Source organism: Eriocheir sinensis, chromosome 52 (genome assembly GCF_024679095.1).
Source record: "Eriocheir sinensis breed Jianghai 21 chromosome 52, ASM2467909v1, whole genome shotgun sequence".
NCBI classification, from domain to species: Eukaryota; Metazoa; Arthropoda; class Malacostraca; order Decapoda; family Varunidae; genus Eriocheir; species Eriocheir sinensis.
In genome coordinates this window covers 1,545,003-1,561,859 of record NC_066560.1, presented here as the reverse complement: position 1 = coordinate 1,561,859, position 16,857 = coordinate 1,545,003, and the positions used below count along the sequence as shown (strand labels likewise).

Sequence of the window (16,857 nt, the reverse complement as noted above, 5' to 3'; positions counted from 1 at the left end):
TTAAAACTGTGCCTCCGTGCTGTCACCCTGCCTGGTCAAACTCTTTCGCCTCTGCCTGTCAACATCTACCTTTCCTTCTTGCTGGAAGTATGCCTTCATACAGCCTGTACCTAAGAAGGGTGACCGCTCCAATCCCTCAAACTACCGTCCTATTGCTTTACTTTCTTGTCTATCTAAAGCTTTTGAATCAATCCTTAACCGGAAGATTCAAAAGCACCTTTCCACTTCTGACCTTCTATCTGATCGCCAGTATGGGTTCCGCAAGGGGCGTTCTACTGGTGATCTCCTAGCCTTCTTAACTGACTCTTGGTCATCCTCTCTTAGCCGTTTCGGTGAAACTTTTGCTATTGCGCTGGACATATCAAAAGCTTTTGATAGGGTCTGGCACAAATCTTGCTTTCTAAACTACCCTCCTACGGTTTCTATCCTTCTCTGTACCTTTATCTCCAGTTTCCTTTCTGACCGTTCTATTTCTGCCGTGGTAGACGGTCACTGTTCTTCCCTAAATCTATTAACAGTGGTGTCCCACAGGGTTCTGTCCCATCTCCCACTCTTTTCTGTTGTTCATTGATGATCTTCTTTCCCAAACGAACTGTCCTATCCATTCCTACGCCGATGATTCCACTCTGCATTATTCAACTTTTTTAATAGAAGACCCACCCTTCAGGAACTTAACGACTCAAGGTTGGAGGCTGCAGAACGCTTAGCCTCAGACCTTACTATTATTTACGATTGGGGCAAGAAGAACCTGGTGTCCTTCAACGCCTCAAAACACAGTTTCTCCACCTATCCACTCGACACAATCTTCCAAACAACTATCCCCTATTCTTTGACAACACCCAGCTATCACCTTCCTCAACACTAAACATCCTCGGTCTATCCTTAACTCAAAATCTCAACTGGAAACTTCATATCTCATCTCTTAAATCAGCTTCCTCAAGGCTGGGCGTTCTGTACCGTCTCCGCCAGTTCTTCTCCCTGCACAGTTGCTGTCCATATACAGGGCCTTGTCCGCCCTCGTATGGAGTATGCATCTCATGTCTGTGGGGGCTCCACTCACACAGCTCTTCTGGACAGAGTGGAGGCAAAGGCTCTTCGTCACATCAGCTTTCCTCCTCCTACTGATAGTCTTCTACCTCTTAAATTCCGCCGCAATGTTGCCTCTCTTTCTATCTTCTATCGATATTTCCACGCTGACTGCTCTTCTGAACTTGCTAACTGCATGCCTCCCCCTCCCGCGGCCCCTGCTGCACTCGACTTACTACTCATGCTCATCCCTATACTGTCCAAACCCCTTATGCAAGAGTTAACCAGCATCTTCACTCTTTCATCCCTCACGCTGGTAAACTCTGGAACAATCTTCCTTCATCTGTATTTCCTCCTGCCTACGACTTGAACTCTTTCAAGAGGAGGGTATCAGGACACCTCTCCTCCCGAAATTGACCTATCTTTCGGCCACCTCTTTGGATTCTTTTTAGGAGCAGCGAGTAGCGGGCTTTTTTTATTAATGTTTACTTTTTTGTGCCCTTGAGCTGTCTCCTTTGCTGTAAAAAAAAATAAAAAATAAAAAATACATCAGAAAATGCCAGACAGAGGCTTACTGAGTCATGTGACATCTTCAGACGGTGGAAGCATAAGGAAAGGGTAGAAAGACAGGGGGAGTTGGCATGGTGGAGGGTAACGCAATACGGTATAAATAGAGGCGCCGGCAGGAGGCCAGGGAGCGGGCGGGGCTCCCTACTTGGAGCCAGCGTGCTGTGGCCCCATTCAGCAGGTGAATATCAGGGCCATACATTCCTCACAGTCAGAAGAAATTACAATGCATATGGCTTCTAATGTCTACAGCAAACTCTAAATAATTAATTTTCTAATGTCTTGTGGTTTGTTAGGGTATTGGCCAAGAGCACGACGTAGGACAAAGACGGTGAACATTTTTTTTTTTTTTTTTATCCATTCAAAGCATGGGAGTGATTAAAGGTCACATTCGTAGTGCATAATTTGTCTCTGCAGCTTACTTCTGGTCTTGAAAAAACACATCTCACCACCTTCAATATTATCAATGAACACAAATTGATGCCGTCTGGCTACAGGTCTGCAACGTTTCCGTCAATTCCTTATACCATTGACTCCCAGCCATTATATATTGGAGGAACCCATGAAACATTTTTTTCATATCCCATATATATATATATATATATATATATATATATATATATATATATATATATATATATATATATATATATATATATATATATATATATATATATATATATATATATATATATATATATATAAATCAACCTGGACTCTAGATTATCTCTAAAAAAGAGAGGGCAACGATGAGTTCTGGAGGGAGGCATGAGCCAAAGAAGATGGCACCACTATAAACACATGCCTGCGCCACAACAGGTTAGGCCGACCATCAGGCCCTTTCAAGAAAGCCTAACGGTGCCATAGGCATTAGCGTAAAAAAGAATATATATATATATATATATATATATATATATATATATATATATATATATATATATATATATATATATATATATATATATATATACACACACACACACACATACGGTATATATTTTACGTTCCCCCTGCGGCGCCGGTAGACTCCCTTGGTGGGTCCCCAACCCGTTTTGGTACAAGCATTTGTGACGTCATCTTCCTTGGCTCATACTGTCCCCCACAGCTTATCATTGATCCTCTTTTAGGGAAAATCTAATGTCCGGACTGATAGGTGGTCTTCAGGACCGCATCGCTCCTGTACACCCTCTGGACCCACCGAAGAGGCGATGCTTCTGGCATTTTGCAGGATGTACTTTTCCGATTTCCCGTGGAATGATTATTGCTTCCAGGAAAGAGACCCCTCTGTGTGTGCTCAGCGCATCACAGAGGTGATTGTCTCTGGAATGGAGGCATACATTCCTCGTTCTTTCTCTACTCCTCACGCTAAAGAGCCTTGGTTTAATCACGCTTGTTCTCGTGCTGTCAATGATAGAGAGGCAGCTCACAAAAGGTACCAGAGCCTTCAAACTAATGCTAATTATGAACTTTACATTTCTGCCCGGAATCGTGCTCCACTCACACAGCTCTTCTGGACAGAGTGGAGTCTAAGGCTCTTCGTCTCATCAGCTCTCCTCCTCATACTGATAGTCTTCTACCTCTTAAATTCCGCCGCGATGTTGCCTCTCTTTCTATCTTCTATCGATATTTTCATGCTGACTGCTCTTCTGAATTTGCTAACTGCATGCCTCCCCCACTCCCGCGGCCCCGCTGCACAAGACTTGCTACTCATGCTCATCCCTATACTGTCCAAACCCCTTATGCAAGTTAACCAGCATCTTCACTCTTTCATCCCTCACGCTGGTAAACTCTGGAGCAATCTTCCTTCATCTGTATTTCCTCCTGCCTATGACTTGAACTCTTTCAAGAGGAGGGTATCAGGACACCTCTCCTCCCGAAATTGACCTCTGATTTCGAACACTCCTTTAACCTCTGTTCTGGAGCAGTAGATTTTTTTTTTTTTTTCATTACGCCCATTCACTGTCTCCATAGCTGTAAAAAAAAAAACAAAAAAAAAAAAAAGTGGTGAAGCGGCGGGAGGACGCGAACCTGGGTCACCTGGACGTCGCGCCCGTACGCTGACCACTCAGCTGTCACCTCCTTCCATTTGACAAATTTTATTTATAAATGTATCAGTTTCTCTCTCTCTCTCTCTCTCTCTCTCTCTCTCTCTCTCTCTCTCTCTCTCTCCACATCTATCTATCAATCTATCTATATAAGTCGGGTGGGGGAGTGTGTGTGTGTGTGTGTGTGTGTGTGTGTGTGTGTGTGTGTGTGAATAGCTAATCCTTGTGTTGTTACTATATGATAACACTTTTGAAATGATATATATATATATATATATATATATATATATATATATATATATATATATATATATATATATATATATATATATCATGGATTGTTGATGTATGGCTAAGTTTACAAATATTTCATAATTATCTCTGAGGAGGAAACACGTACATCCACTCACCATGGCAAAATCGATACATTTGAGTTGATAAAGCAGTTTCATTACCATGTAGAGAATATGTTCTAGGAGTTGATGATTTTCTAACAATGTTGTTGATATTGTGAAGTACCACCATGAACTAGCAGGTTTTATGATAGGTAGCGGAACTGTGGTTGGTATGTGACAAAGATATACATGGTGATTAAATTCCGTAATAAATCTTAAAATTATCCTTCACTTAAAATTTTATATCTACTTCATTAGCCAGTAACAGTGCTGTAAATCTGTATTCTTGGGTTTACTCAAAAATTGGGGGTTACAGCTTTTGGTGTCCACATGTCCAACATTAGTAGTTTTAAATGTCATTTTCACTCAAGCTTCAATGAAATTCCTTTCGTCAGATTATGGGTGACGTCGAGAAGGGCAAGAAACTCTTCGTTCAGAGGTGCGCACAGTGCCACACAGTCGAGGCAGGTGGAAAACATAAGACGGGACCCAACCTAAATGGTCTCATTGGGCGTCAGACCGGCAAGGCGTCGGGTTATGTGTACACGGACGCTAACAAGTCTAAGGGCATCACGTGGGGCCCTGACACCCTGGATGTCTACCTTACCAATCCAAAGAAATATATCCCAGGCACTAAGATGGTCTTCGCTGGACTCAAGAAGAAGAACGAGAGGGCAGACCTCATCGCCTACCTCGAGGATTCCACAAAGTGAAGTCCATACTCCTCCAGACCTGACATGGCTGACACCTCCCCTAATCCCAACGCCGCCCTTCGATTCGGCCCGCGGTGGCACACGGTGGAGGAAGCAATAATAACACTCAGGGTGGGTGAGGTCTCAGCCACGTTTATCCATCATCTGTGTATATCTCATCATTTCACTGCACCCAGATGGGCTCAATCATTAACATTTTAAATAAGGAATTTAGAATCATTATAATAAACAAAGATGTTAGCTTTCTTATGTTTTATTTATCAAGCCTATTAAATTAAGGCATACCTTGACATAACAAATTAAGATCGTTAGCCGACGCTAAATAAACACTTACTAGTTCATCTTAACGCAGCACAACAAGCGTTGGATACTCTCCTGATGGATGAAATACTTCTACACTATATAGGCACTTGACAGCTCTCCTTTGTAAGTCCTGACGAGCTGATCGAGTGTCATGTGTTAGGCAGGTTGTTCTGCATGAGACTCATGAGCTGTGAGCTGCACTCGCCTGCCATTAATGACTTCCCCAGCGGAGCGCAGACCCAACTGCGTCTTGATGCCTACACATGTGAGTTCAGCCACCAGGTACCGCAATGCGTAGGGAAGGCTCACTTGACGCACAGTAGCCGAAGGTCCACACGCCAGACACTCCGGCTGTTGGCCTGCATACAATTTGCTGCCACCGTCAGGCAGCAATGATGGCTCTAACAAACCCCCACAGTTTTCACACACCCACTCCTGCAATGTATTTACAAAACAACGAAAACATGATTAGAAAAAAATGTTGGGACTTAAAAATCCCAAAACTTCCATATAAGAGGTGATGTGTTTACAGAGGCCCCCCTCACAATGACAGGATGACATCACATAGACAAAATAACAGACTATTTATAATAAGTCTACGTCTGTGAAGTCGCAGACCATTAGCGAGCAGAAACTGCGGCAGCCAGATTTGCAGCAGAATGGGTTAGTATTGCAAGAATCAAAGCAAGGTAAGCATTTCTTTCTTCTCTGCTAAATGTTCATTAAACAAATAAATGAGATATTGCATTTCTATCTCCTTCACGATGGGGGACCAGATACAGAGCTGGCCTCTACCAAAGTTCAGCTTAGAGTTCCCCATTACTTTTATTAACGTCTCTCTCTCTCTCTCTCTCTCTCTCTCTCTCTCTCTCTCTCTCTCTCTCTCTCTCTCTCTCTCTCTCTCTCTCTCTCATATCTGCACGAGACACTGGTTTAGGGTGGACAACAAAGGTTGGACCCTTGAGGTAGGTCATGGGACTACCTATATTTGTCACACACACACACACACACACACACACACACACACTATCAGTGCATGCCTCCTGCTCTCAAGATAAGATAAGGTAGTGTTTGACCCATATAAACTTGATGAAACAGCAATAAAATGATCGTAAAAGTATCAATATGCAAGACTGATTCATGTAACAGGAAAACTCTGTATGAATCAGGAAAACTCTGTCTGGGACAATGTACAGTCGTTTATGTAAGAGAGAGAGAGAGAGAGAGAGAGAGAGAGAGAGAGAGAATCGCAGTCCTATATGTTGTCTGTCAGTCCTCTTCTGGCCACGAGAATGTCTCATTCTCCGTTACGTTACAATCGATGCCAAGGACGAAGAGTCAATTTCCAAGTTCGTTCTCACAATCGTCTGTCGCGTGGCACCTGCTGGCGCTCAATTTCCTTTATGATTTTTTGTTGTGCCAAGCAGATATCCAAAACCTAGAGTTACTTCGACAGGATCAAAAGAAAAGAAAATGGGAGCGGGTGCAGGAGCTCCTTTCGACAGCGTGTGGTGCTCCTTGGCCGAGTTACAATGACGTCACCACGCCTACCAGTCAGCTGATCATGGCTGGCGCGTTGCCATCTCAGACTACCTACCTACTATATAGAAGATGATTTAAGCATTTTTTTTATTCATTACGTACCGCAGCGAGTTTATTAAGCCTTTTATTTTACTGGTCCATCATCTCTCTGTCTCTATTTCTTAAAAGAAAAGGAATTCATCCTACCTCATTTTTTTTCGTATTTTTCATTTTAGCTATCTTTGTAAGTATTCGCTACGAAGACGAATGAAGAAAGCAATGAGAGGGACGTGTTAATTCACACATTCAATATGAAACACATTTTGGACGAGTTGATTATTGACTGTTTCTGTTGCAACTGTCTTATTCAGTCGAAAAATATCCCCAGTGCCACAGTTAAGTTGATCAAAATATATTTTCTTCATTATTTCATGTATGGATAAATGAGTAAAAACATCAATACACCATTGGCCGGCAAGCTCGTACAATGACGCTCATGCAGCGCTCTCAAGGTGTGCCAGGTGTGGAGGGCATAATAAGTCCATCACGTGATGTTCCTTCTCAGCTCCCATTCCTCAATGGCCCACATATCTCTGACGCAATGTAGGTCACCCCCCCATCCAAACCCTCCACCCTCTCCCTCTTCCTAACATACTTAGGCCTCGAGCCAATCCCTCCCACCCAGTTCAGTTACCTCTGTATCTCTCATCACCGCTCCCCTTCCTTTCCTTCGTGCTAGGGTTCCCAAGCTTATCAATATAGATCCCCAGGGGTCGATGGGACTATTCAAGGGTTCAGTAAATATTTAAGAACATAGGGAGATTGCAAAAGGCCAAATGACCTACACAGGGCAGCTCCAGATTCCCCCCCACTACCACCTGTCATCCTCGTCCATGTAGCTATCAAGTCTACTCTTAAAAGAAGCTATCGTGTCTGCACTCACTATGTGATTGCTGAGTCTATTCCATTTCCCCACCACCCTATTATTAAACCAATGCCTGCCTATTTTCCTTCCTAAATCTATACTTTTCTAATTTAAATCAATTACCGCTTGTTCTATCCTGCTGGCTAATTCTAAGTACTTTACTTATATCGCCTTTGTTGTAACCCTTGACCCATTTGAATATTTCTATCAGATCTACCCGCACTCTTCGTCTTTCTAGTGAATGTAAGTTGAGATGTTTCAGCCTATCTTGATATGGGAGGTTCCTCAGTCCCTGAATCATCTTGGTCATCCTCCTCTGAACTGTTTCTAGCAAGTTGATGTCCATTCTGTAGTGTGGGCACCAAAACTGGACAGCATAATCTAAGTGTGGCCTAACTAACGCTAAATAGAGTCTGAGGATGACCTCTGCACTTTTGTTGGTTACCGTTCTTTTAATAAAGCCTAAAAGCCTATTAGCACTATTCCTCGCACTATGGTGTGACCAAGGATTATATACTATAGAGGGGTTGCACTGACGTCACACCGCTTCGCTTTTGTTTTAGGAAAAACAACTGTCAGCCATTTTGGGAGGCAAGAATCAGCTGAGCCCCTGCCCCCTGATGATGGCTGGCCCGTGCCTTCCGTCTTCATGACACAGTCTAAGTGAATATGCAAATAATCTGGACAGTGAGGCTAGGGTTCGTTATATAACTATCCATTAGGCTGCCAAATGATGATGGACATACAGTATATACATTTATTATCAAACTTTAAGATATATTTGATGATAAGAACAATGAATATATGACTAATTTAACCCCGGGCATCCCCGGGCGGTGTTTAGTAAGAACATGAAAACGTAAGGGGTTCGCAAAAAGCCCACTGACCTATACTTGGCAGCCCCTGTCTACCTACCGTGAGTGGCAGTGTAGCACCTATCAGTAACAGTAATAGATGGGCCACTAAAACACACAGTAATAGATGGACACTAACACCCACCCACCCACAGAGTAATATATACACTAACACCCACACCCACACAGTAATAGATGGACACTAACACACCCACCCACACAGTAATAGATGGACACTAACACACCCACCCACACAGTAATAGATGGGCCACTAACACACCCACCCACACAGTAATAGATGGACACTAACACACCCACCCACACAGTAATAGATGGACACTAACACACCCACCCACACAGTAATAGATGGACACAAACACACCCACCCACACAGTAATAGATGGACACTAACACACCCACCCACACAGTAATAGATGGACACTAACACACCCACCCACACAGTAATAGATGGACACTAACACACCCACCCACACAGTAATAGATGGACACTAACACACCCACCCACACAGTAATAGATGGACAAAAACACACCCACCCACACAGTAATAGATGGACACTAACACACCCACACAGTAATAGATGGACACTAACACACCCACCCACACAGTAATAGATGGACACTAACACACCCACCCACACAGTAATAGATGGACACTAACACACCCACCCACACAGTAATAGATGGACACTAACACACCCACCCACACAGTAACAGATGGACACTAACACACCCACCCACACAGTAATAGATGGACACTAACACACCCACCCACACAGTAATAGATGGACACTAACACCCACCCACACAGTAACAGATGGACACTAACACACCCACCCACACAGTAATAGATGGACACTAACACCCACACCCACACAGTAATAGATGGGCCACTAACACCCACACCCACACAGTATAGATGGACCACTACCACACCCACCCACACAGTAATAGATGGGCCACTAACACCCACACCCACACAGTAATAGATGGGCAACTAACACACCCACCCACACAGTAATAGATGGGCTACTAATACACCCACCCACACAGTAATAGATGGGCTACTAATACACCCACCCACACAGTAATAGATGGACACTAACACACCCACCCACACAGTAATAGATGGACACTAACACACCCACCCACACAGTAATAGATGGACACTAACACACCCACCCACACAGTAATAGATGGACACTAACACACCCACCCACACAGTAATAGATGGACACTAACACACCCACCCACACAGTAATAGATGGACACTAACACACGCACCAACACAGTAATAGATGGGCTACTAATACACCCACCCACACAGTAATAGATGGGCTACTAATACACCCACCCACACAGTAATAGATGGGCTAATAATACACCCACCCACACAGTAATAGATGGACACTAACACACCCACCCACACAGTAATAGATGGACACTAACACACGCACCAACACAGAAATAGATGGGCAACTAACACACCCACCCACACAGTAATAGATGGGCTAATAATACACCCACCCACACAGTAATAGATGGACACTAACACACCCACCCACACAGTAATAGATGGGCTAATAATACACCCACCCACACAGTAATAGATGGACACTAACACACGCACCAACACAGTAATAGATGGGCTACTAATACACCCACCCACACAGTAATAGATGGGCTACTAATACACCCACCCACACAGTAATAGATGGACACTAACACACCCACCCACACAGTAATAGATGGACACTAACACACCCACCCACACAGTAATAGATGGACACTAACACACCCACCCACACAGTAATAGATGGACACTAACACACGCACCAACACAGTAATAGATGGGCTACTAATACACCCACCCACACAGTAATAGATGGACACTAACACACCCACCCACACAGTAATAGATGGACACTAACACACGCACCAACACAGTAATAGATGGGCTACTAATACACCCACCCACACAGTAATAGATGGGCTACTAATACACCCACCCACACAGTAATAGATGGGCTACTAATACACCCACCCACACAGTAATAGATGGACACTAACACACGCACCAACACAGAAATAGATGGGCAACTAACACACCCACCCACACAGTAATAGATGGGCTAATAATACACCCACCCACACAGTAATAGATGGACACTAACACATGCACCAACACAGAAATAGATGGGCCACTAACGCAAACACCAACACAGTAACATGGCGGGGAAAAGCTGAGGAGTTCTATTGCGGTGAGTATGTGCCTCCCAAAATGGCGGGCCTTTGCGGGGCAGCTGAGAAGTGATCAGCTGGTCGCTGATGATGACGTCACGTGCAACCCCTCTATAAGGATAGCTCACTGCAACGTCATCGATGACGTCATGACTGCGGTATGTCATCTGGTTCACTCTCAACCTGCTCTCACGGTATAAAATGTACTGAAAAACCCTTATTAATTCTTATTCATGGTCAGATTTTGCGCTTTTTTGATTGCTAAGGATATGCAATCAAATTAGGCGGCTGTTGAGTTGGCAAACAGTACACAGCAACATAATTATTTGAGAAATTTGTTAGAAAACAGGTACCGAGAAACACTGCAGTCCACCACACATCGACGCTTACGTTCTCTCAAATTTCACCAGCACCCACCCTCTACAACTTTACAGGGGTAACCAATCCTGCCATCAATATTGTTATAGATAATATAGAAGTTGGTATAGTCTTTGTGTATTTTTACATATACATTGAGCCCTTTATACATTACTTATATTAACCATATGATATAATTTTCCTGATCCAACAGTAATACTCCAATTAATATATATCTATGTTAGCTATTTTGATCACATGATTAGTTACCCCTTCAAAGTTGCAGAAAACGAACGTTAACGATACTTGAGAAAACGCAAGCACCGATACATGGCAGACCGCAACATTTCCCAGCAACCCCCTTATAACATTTCTCAAATATCTCCACCACTGCACACCACTGGCCAATTCAATAGCTGCCCAATTCAACCACATATCCCCAGCAACCAAAAAAAAAAAAAACGTAAAATCTACATTCCCAATGTATTTTACCTTCACAGATATATCGTACCCCAATAAATTTGGTATCAATGGCTTCATAAAGATTTGTACTAGAACACGCGCAAATAAAAAGAGGAGAATATATATATATATATATATATATATATATATATATATATATATATATATATATATATATATATATATATATATATATATATATATATATATATATATATATATATATATATAAACAAAACAAACTTGTTTCAAGTCTCCGTAAAGAGTATTGTAGACAATACATAAATCATAAGTACCAACTCTTCCCCACTCGCTAACTCAAAATTTTGTGGGCCAACTTTTTTAGCCGAATATATGTTTCGAAGCAGAATTAAGTGAGGATTCTTATAGTATCCTCAAAATCCTCATACATTAGTTTCCGAGTTACACCGAGAAAATTGTATTTTTTTCCTCCCCCGTGAGAGTAGGCTAACAAATAAAAATCGATCAAAGCTCCTCATCTACACTCCTTAGAAAGGTTGCCATATGTTACCATTAAGAAACTTATCCCAACAAATGACGCTCTCAAATTCGACGCACTTTCACCAAAAACTTAATTTTAATCATTTTTTAAAACTTTTATGACGCGTTACACATCATCTTACGGCAGGACCTTTTACCCTTGATGACGTGAAATGCATCATCGTGCGCGAGAGGGTTTATGACCTTGACCAGCTCTTTTTCTACATTTTCCTTTTCCTCTTTTAGTTGCTTCCCAATTACTTGCTTAACCCCTTCGTGGTTACCTAGATTACAGTGTGTACTCCCCCTGGTCATGAAAAATGTAAAAAAAAAATTTGGGCCTAATGAACCCAAAAATATCTCCACATAAGAAAATAACATGGAAATTTCCTCCTTACCTTTTCTTAAATGCCCCGCCGGCATTTAACTGGCACCTGTGGCGCGGCTCTGCCAGACATAACCTCACCACTGAAATTATTTTCAACTCTTCCTCTAACAATTGTTTTTCTTTTGCACAACACTACATTCCTATGATATTGTATCACTATAAGAACACAACTAGTCTCAAAATAGTAATTACGAATGGGAAACAAAAAGGAAATGTGGCATAACAATTGTTTCCTTTTGTATAACACTACATTCTTATGCTAGTGTATGACTAGGCTATAAGAACACAATTTGTCGGAAAATAGGCTGCTAATTCTGAACAGGAAACCTAAAAAGGAAATGTGGCATAACACGTGACCTACAGGATCGGCGGGAAGGCGTCTGTCTGGCTGGAGTGAGACCACGGGCGGGTGGGTGAGTCACTCTTGGACGAGACGCATTGCTTTCATCTTCGCTTGATGAACTCCGACGTCTTGCCATCTTCGTTCTGCCACCACGTGGTGGATATAACCATCTAGAGGTGGAAGGAGGTGAAGATAGTTGAGTAGGTGATGGTCCAGAGCATATGTTTGAGGAGTAGTAGTCAGCTACTGCTGTGTCTGCTGGATAATATTCAGATCCACTTGCTGATTGGCTTTCTTCACTTTCTTGAAAAACGTAATCTTCATCTTTATCACTATCATCTGTTGTAGATTCACTGTCAGTATCACCATCCTCTTCATTGAAATGAAGCTGAATTTGCTCATAAGTGAGAGCGCCGAGTCGACGTCTACGTGCCATACTGTATAAGCATGCTCTGAACCAATAAAACTGCCGCGCATAAAGTCATCACTTGAGAAAAGATGCCTGACACTTCAATAAATGTAATTATAAACCGCTAGAGGCATTTCATTCACGTGGGAAAAAAAAATTATAATAAAACGTCATATGACGTGGTTGACCAGAGTGAGTAACAACATTAACACGTTAGCTAACGTGGTTGACCACGAACGAGTTAAAGTCGATAGAGTAAACCCTCAGTTATGCGGGTGCACCACATCTGACCTCGCCCGTATCTGGGAGTTTTCATAAAATGTGATTTAGAAAAAAAAAAAAAAAAAAAAAAAAAAGTCGCGTGCTGCCAAATGTCGTTCAAATTGCCCGCGCGATGCCTCTAAGCTCTGCCCGGATGGCGTGCCGCACCACCAAGGCAAAGATATTCTCTTTACCTTGCGCACCACAACACAACAAGCGCCCCGCACGCCATTGTTTACGTTCACCATGGCCCAATGAAGTGCTTTTGCGTGTGTGCCCTACCTTCTCCAGGCATTGCTTTGCCTGTGTGTGGTGTTTATTGCGCGTACCATGGCGCCCATATATATGTCTATATATATATATATATATATATATATATATATATATATATATATATATATATATATATATATATATATATATATATATATATATATATATATATATATATATATATATATATATATATATATATATATATATATATGTCAGGTGTACAAGCGTTAATTACCCCGTTAGGAGCGAATCTTAATACCCACGTCCTTAGGGCCATGGCGGGTGCTGACCAGAGCCCCGCAACGCCCCGACAATTTTTCTTACGTTAAGTCACTAATTATCGTTTGCAAGAGACGCCACAACGCCCACGCATTCACTGTGGATGGAAAAAGGCTTGCCGACACTGGCGTTAGCGTAGATAATGTAATATTGCAGAAAACAAGGGGCGGGGGGGGCAAGGCGGGGAGTTTGACGTAACCCCTAATTTTTTTTTCTCGTTTTTACGACTATACAGTGTACGCGAAAAGTACTGTGCGCTACTGCCCGAAATCTCCGAATTATGGTGAGCTAGGCTATCGTACAGTGGAGCCAATTTTGTACGTTTTGTATTGCTGCCACGCGCACGGGAAAGGTGAGGGTATGTCTCTGGATTCAAGGCAAGTATAGAGAGGTATCGTCACTCTCATAGAAAGTGAAGAATCAAATTTTGAAATGAGCTTTTTTATTAGGACCTCTCGGATGTTTTTTGTGTTATAAACGACTACAATAAAATAAAATAAGATGTGGATTTTTTGTTATATACCCTATAAAGCAATTGTCGGTGAATAAAAAATATATATAGAAATGTTCACGGCATCTCATCCTGGACGATGATTGGCTGGCGTCTCGATAAGCTCCGCCCCTTCCTCGAGCCTAATTAAGCCCCGCCCCATCCTAGTTGTCTGCCCAAACCGACGACTTCACACACCTCACTTCCACCCTGTTTCCTGACCCCAACATTCATTTTTACGAAAACCTGAGACCACCATCATCTTCCTGAGAAAATTCTGCATCACACTAGTATAAAATTGTAACAATAATGTAAAATTAAACATACGAAAATCAGAGTTAAGTGAAGTAGGGAATAAATATTTTCTTGCACTTATTTCCCTTCAACTCCTTAGTACTCAGCTGGTTTTCGTCGCATCACTTTTTTAAGCACAGATTCTAAATCTGCATGCTTTTCTGCTTCTGATGGTGTAGGGCACGTCCCGAGGTAATGTAACGGTCCGAATGTGAGTGAACGAGAATGTGAGTAAGTCAGTGAGTAACAGAGTGAGAAAGTGAGTGCATGAATGAACGAGAGAATGTGAGTAAGTCGGTGAGTGACAGCGTAAGTGTGAGCGAGTGGGAGCGTGAGTGAGTGAGTGAATGAGTGAAAGAGTGAATGGGTAGCTGAGGAATGTAAGTGCGTAAAAGGTTATGAGAAGATAACACGGCGAGCGAATGAGCGAATATATGAACGAGTTACTGAAATCCCTCATCCCAAAGCCTCGAACCCCTCCAAGAAACCAATAACTAGTTAGTTAGATAGGTAGGGGTTTGATTGTAAAAGAATGTTCCGGAAGGGAGAGAGAGTCAGTAATGCGGGGTTAAAAGATCACGTGATGGGGGAGAGAAGCTGATGAGTAAGCGAGGAGGAGGAGGAAGCAAGCAGAAGCTTGAGAGAAGTGAGGAGGAAGGACGAGAAGCGGGAGAGAGGTGAGGAGACGAGCACCACGGCAGCAAGCCAGAAGCTTGGAGGACGGACATACCACCCACGGCCTACTGTGTGAGGCGGGCTAGCAGGAGGCGAGCAGCAGCCCTAGCAAGGAAAGGCAGCGAGTTGGAGTTGAGTAAGAGCGGTGTCCACCTCTCCACTCAGCCCCCCCCCGAAAAACCACCCACGGCCTGCGGGGTGAGACGGACTACAGGATGGGAACTTGTATGGCGGGGTAACCTGCCCCTCGACTGTCCTGGGGGCCGAAATACCACTGCCCCAAGCTGCTCCCTACATCAAAGGGCGCCCGTCTCTTCATACCACCCGAGCCGCTCCATCTCTGCATCAAGCGGCGCCCGTCTGTCCATCACCAGGACCGCCCATTCCCATCGTGGACGTCCTCTGCCGAGCCCGACACTCACGCCAGCTCCTCCTCCTCCGCATCCAGCAACTACAGAGCTAAGCATTCTGTGTATTCCCCAAATCTCCCTTGTGCCGGTAGCTAGCTAGCTTAGAGGCCTACAGCCTGTCGGTCATTCATTTTTTTTTTTCATATTTTTATTAGCACTCTGCTAACCTTTACAAATAAACCAAATACATATTTATATATAACCTTACTGAGTGTTATCATTTGGAGCCTGTTTTGTTACTAACTGACTTACATTCTCGTTCACTCACATTCGGACCGTTACAGTAAAAATATACAGAGGGTCAAAATCACCTCCGAGCATAAGCCACGCCGTGAAGGTGTTCTTTCGCCTCGGCATTTGTTTACTCAAGTCAGGCTCGCCGCTCACCTCACTTGAGCGGCGAGTCTGACTTGAGTAAACAAATGCCGATGCGAATGAACGCCGTCACGGCGTGGCTTATGTTCGGAGGTGATTTTGACCCTCTGTATATTTTTACCTCGGGACGTGCCCTACACCATCAGAAGCAGAAAAGCATGCAGATTTAGAATCTGTGCTTAAAAAAGTGATGCGACGAAAACCAGCTGAGTACTAAGGGGTTGAAGGGAAATAAGTGCAAGAAAATATTTATTCCCTACTTCACTTAACTCTGATTTTCGTATGTGTGATTTTACATTATTGTTACAATTTTATGCTAGTGTGATGCAGAATTTTCTCAGGAAGATGATGGTGGTCTCAGGTTTTCGTAAAAATGAATGTTGGGGTCAGGAAACAGGGTGGAAGTGAGGTGTGTGAAGTCGTCGGTTTGGGCAGACAACGAGGATGGGGCGTGGCCAAGGGTGAAGGCTATAGGAGTTGCCAACGAGTAATTTCCTCCCGCCTGTATGACGATACCTTCTCTATACTTGCCTTGTCTAAGTTGTCTGGATTGACGATTCTCTCCTCAGTGCTCAGTGAGCTGCCTTGGAGAGAGTGTACGACACTTTTTCCATTCCATAATGCCCTACTACACCTCTTTGCCCTCCCAGCCTTCCCATTTTTATGCTACAGAATCTGCATGGCTCCAGCCAACCTCAGCAATGAAGGAAAGTCCAGAATTTTGGCAT

At 43.2% G+C, this 16,857-nt stretch overlaps 2 protein-coding genes across 2 annotated transcripts in view; one reads left to right on the top strand and one right to left on the bottom strand.

Moving 5' to 3' along the window:
* The window catches only part of LOC126982874 (cytochrome c-like), a gene marked incomplete in the record, with an annotated part of 64,899 nt that extends 59,911 nt beyond the window's left edge, over positions 1-4,988 (top strand). The window contains 1 exon segment of the mRNA XM_050835147.1: positions 4,432-4,988. Within this exon segment, the coding sequence (XP_050691104.1) occupies positions 4,432-4,746 (315 nt within the window).
* LOC126982873 (DNA-directed RNA polymerase I subunit RPA2-like) overlaps positions 4,984-16,857 on the bottom strand; it is a 151,978-nt gene continuing 140,104 nt past the window's right edge. Inside the window, exon 23 of the mRNA XM_050835146.1 lies at positions 4,984-5,484. Coding sequence (XP_050691103.1) covers positions 5,206-5,484 — 279 coding nt within the window. The 3' untranslated portion in view covers positions 4,984-5,205. The remainder of the gene's footprint in view (positions 5,485-16,857) is intronic.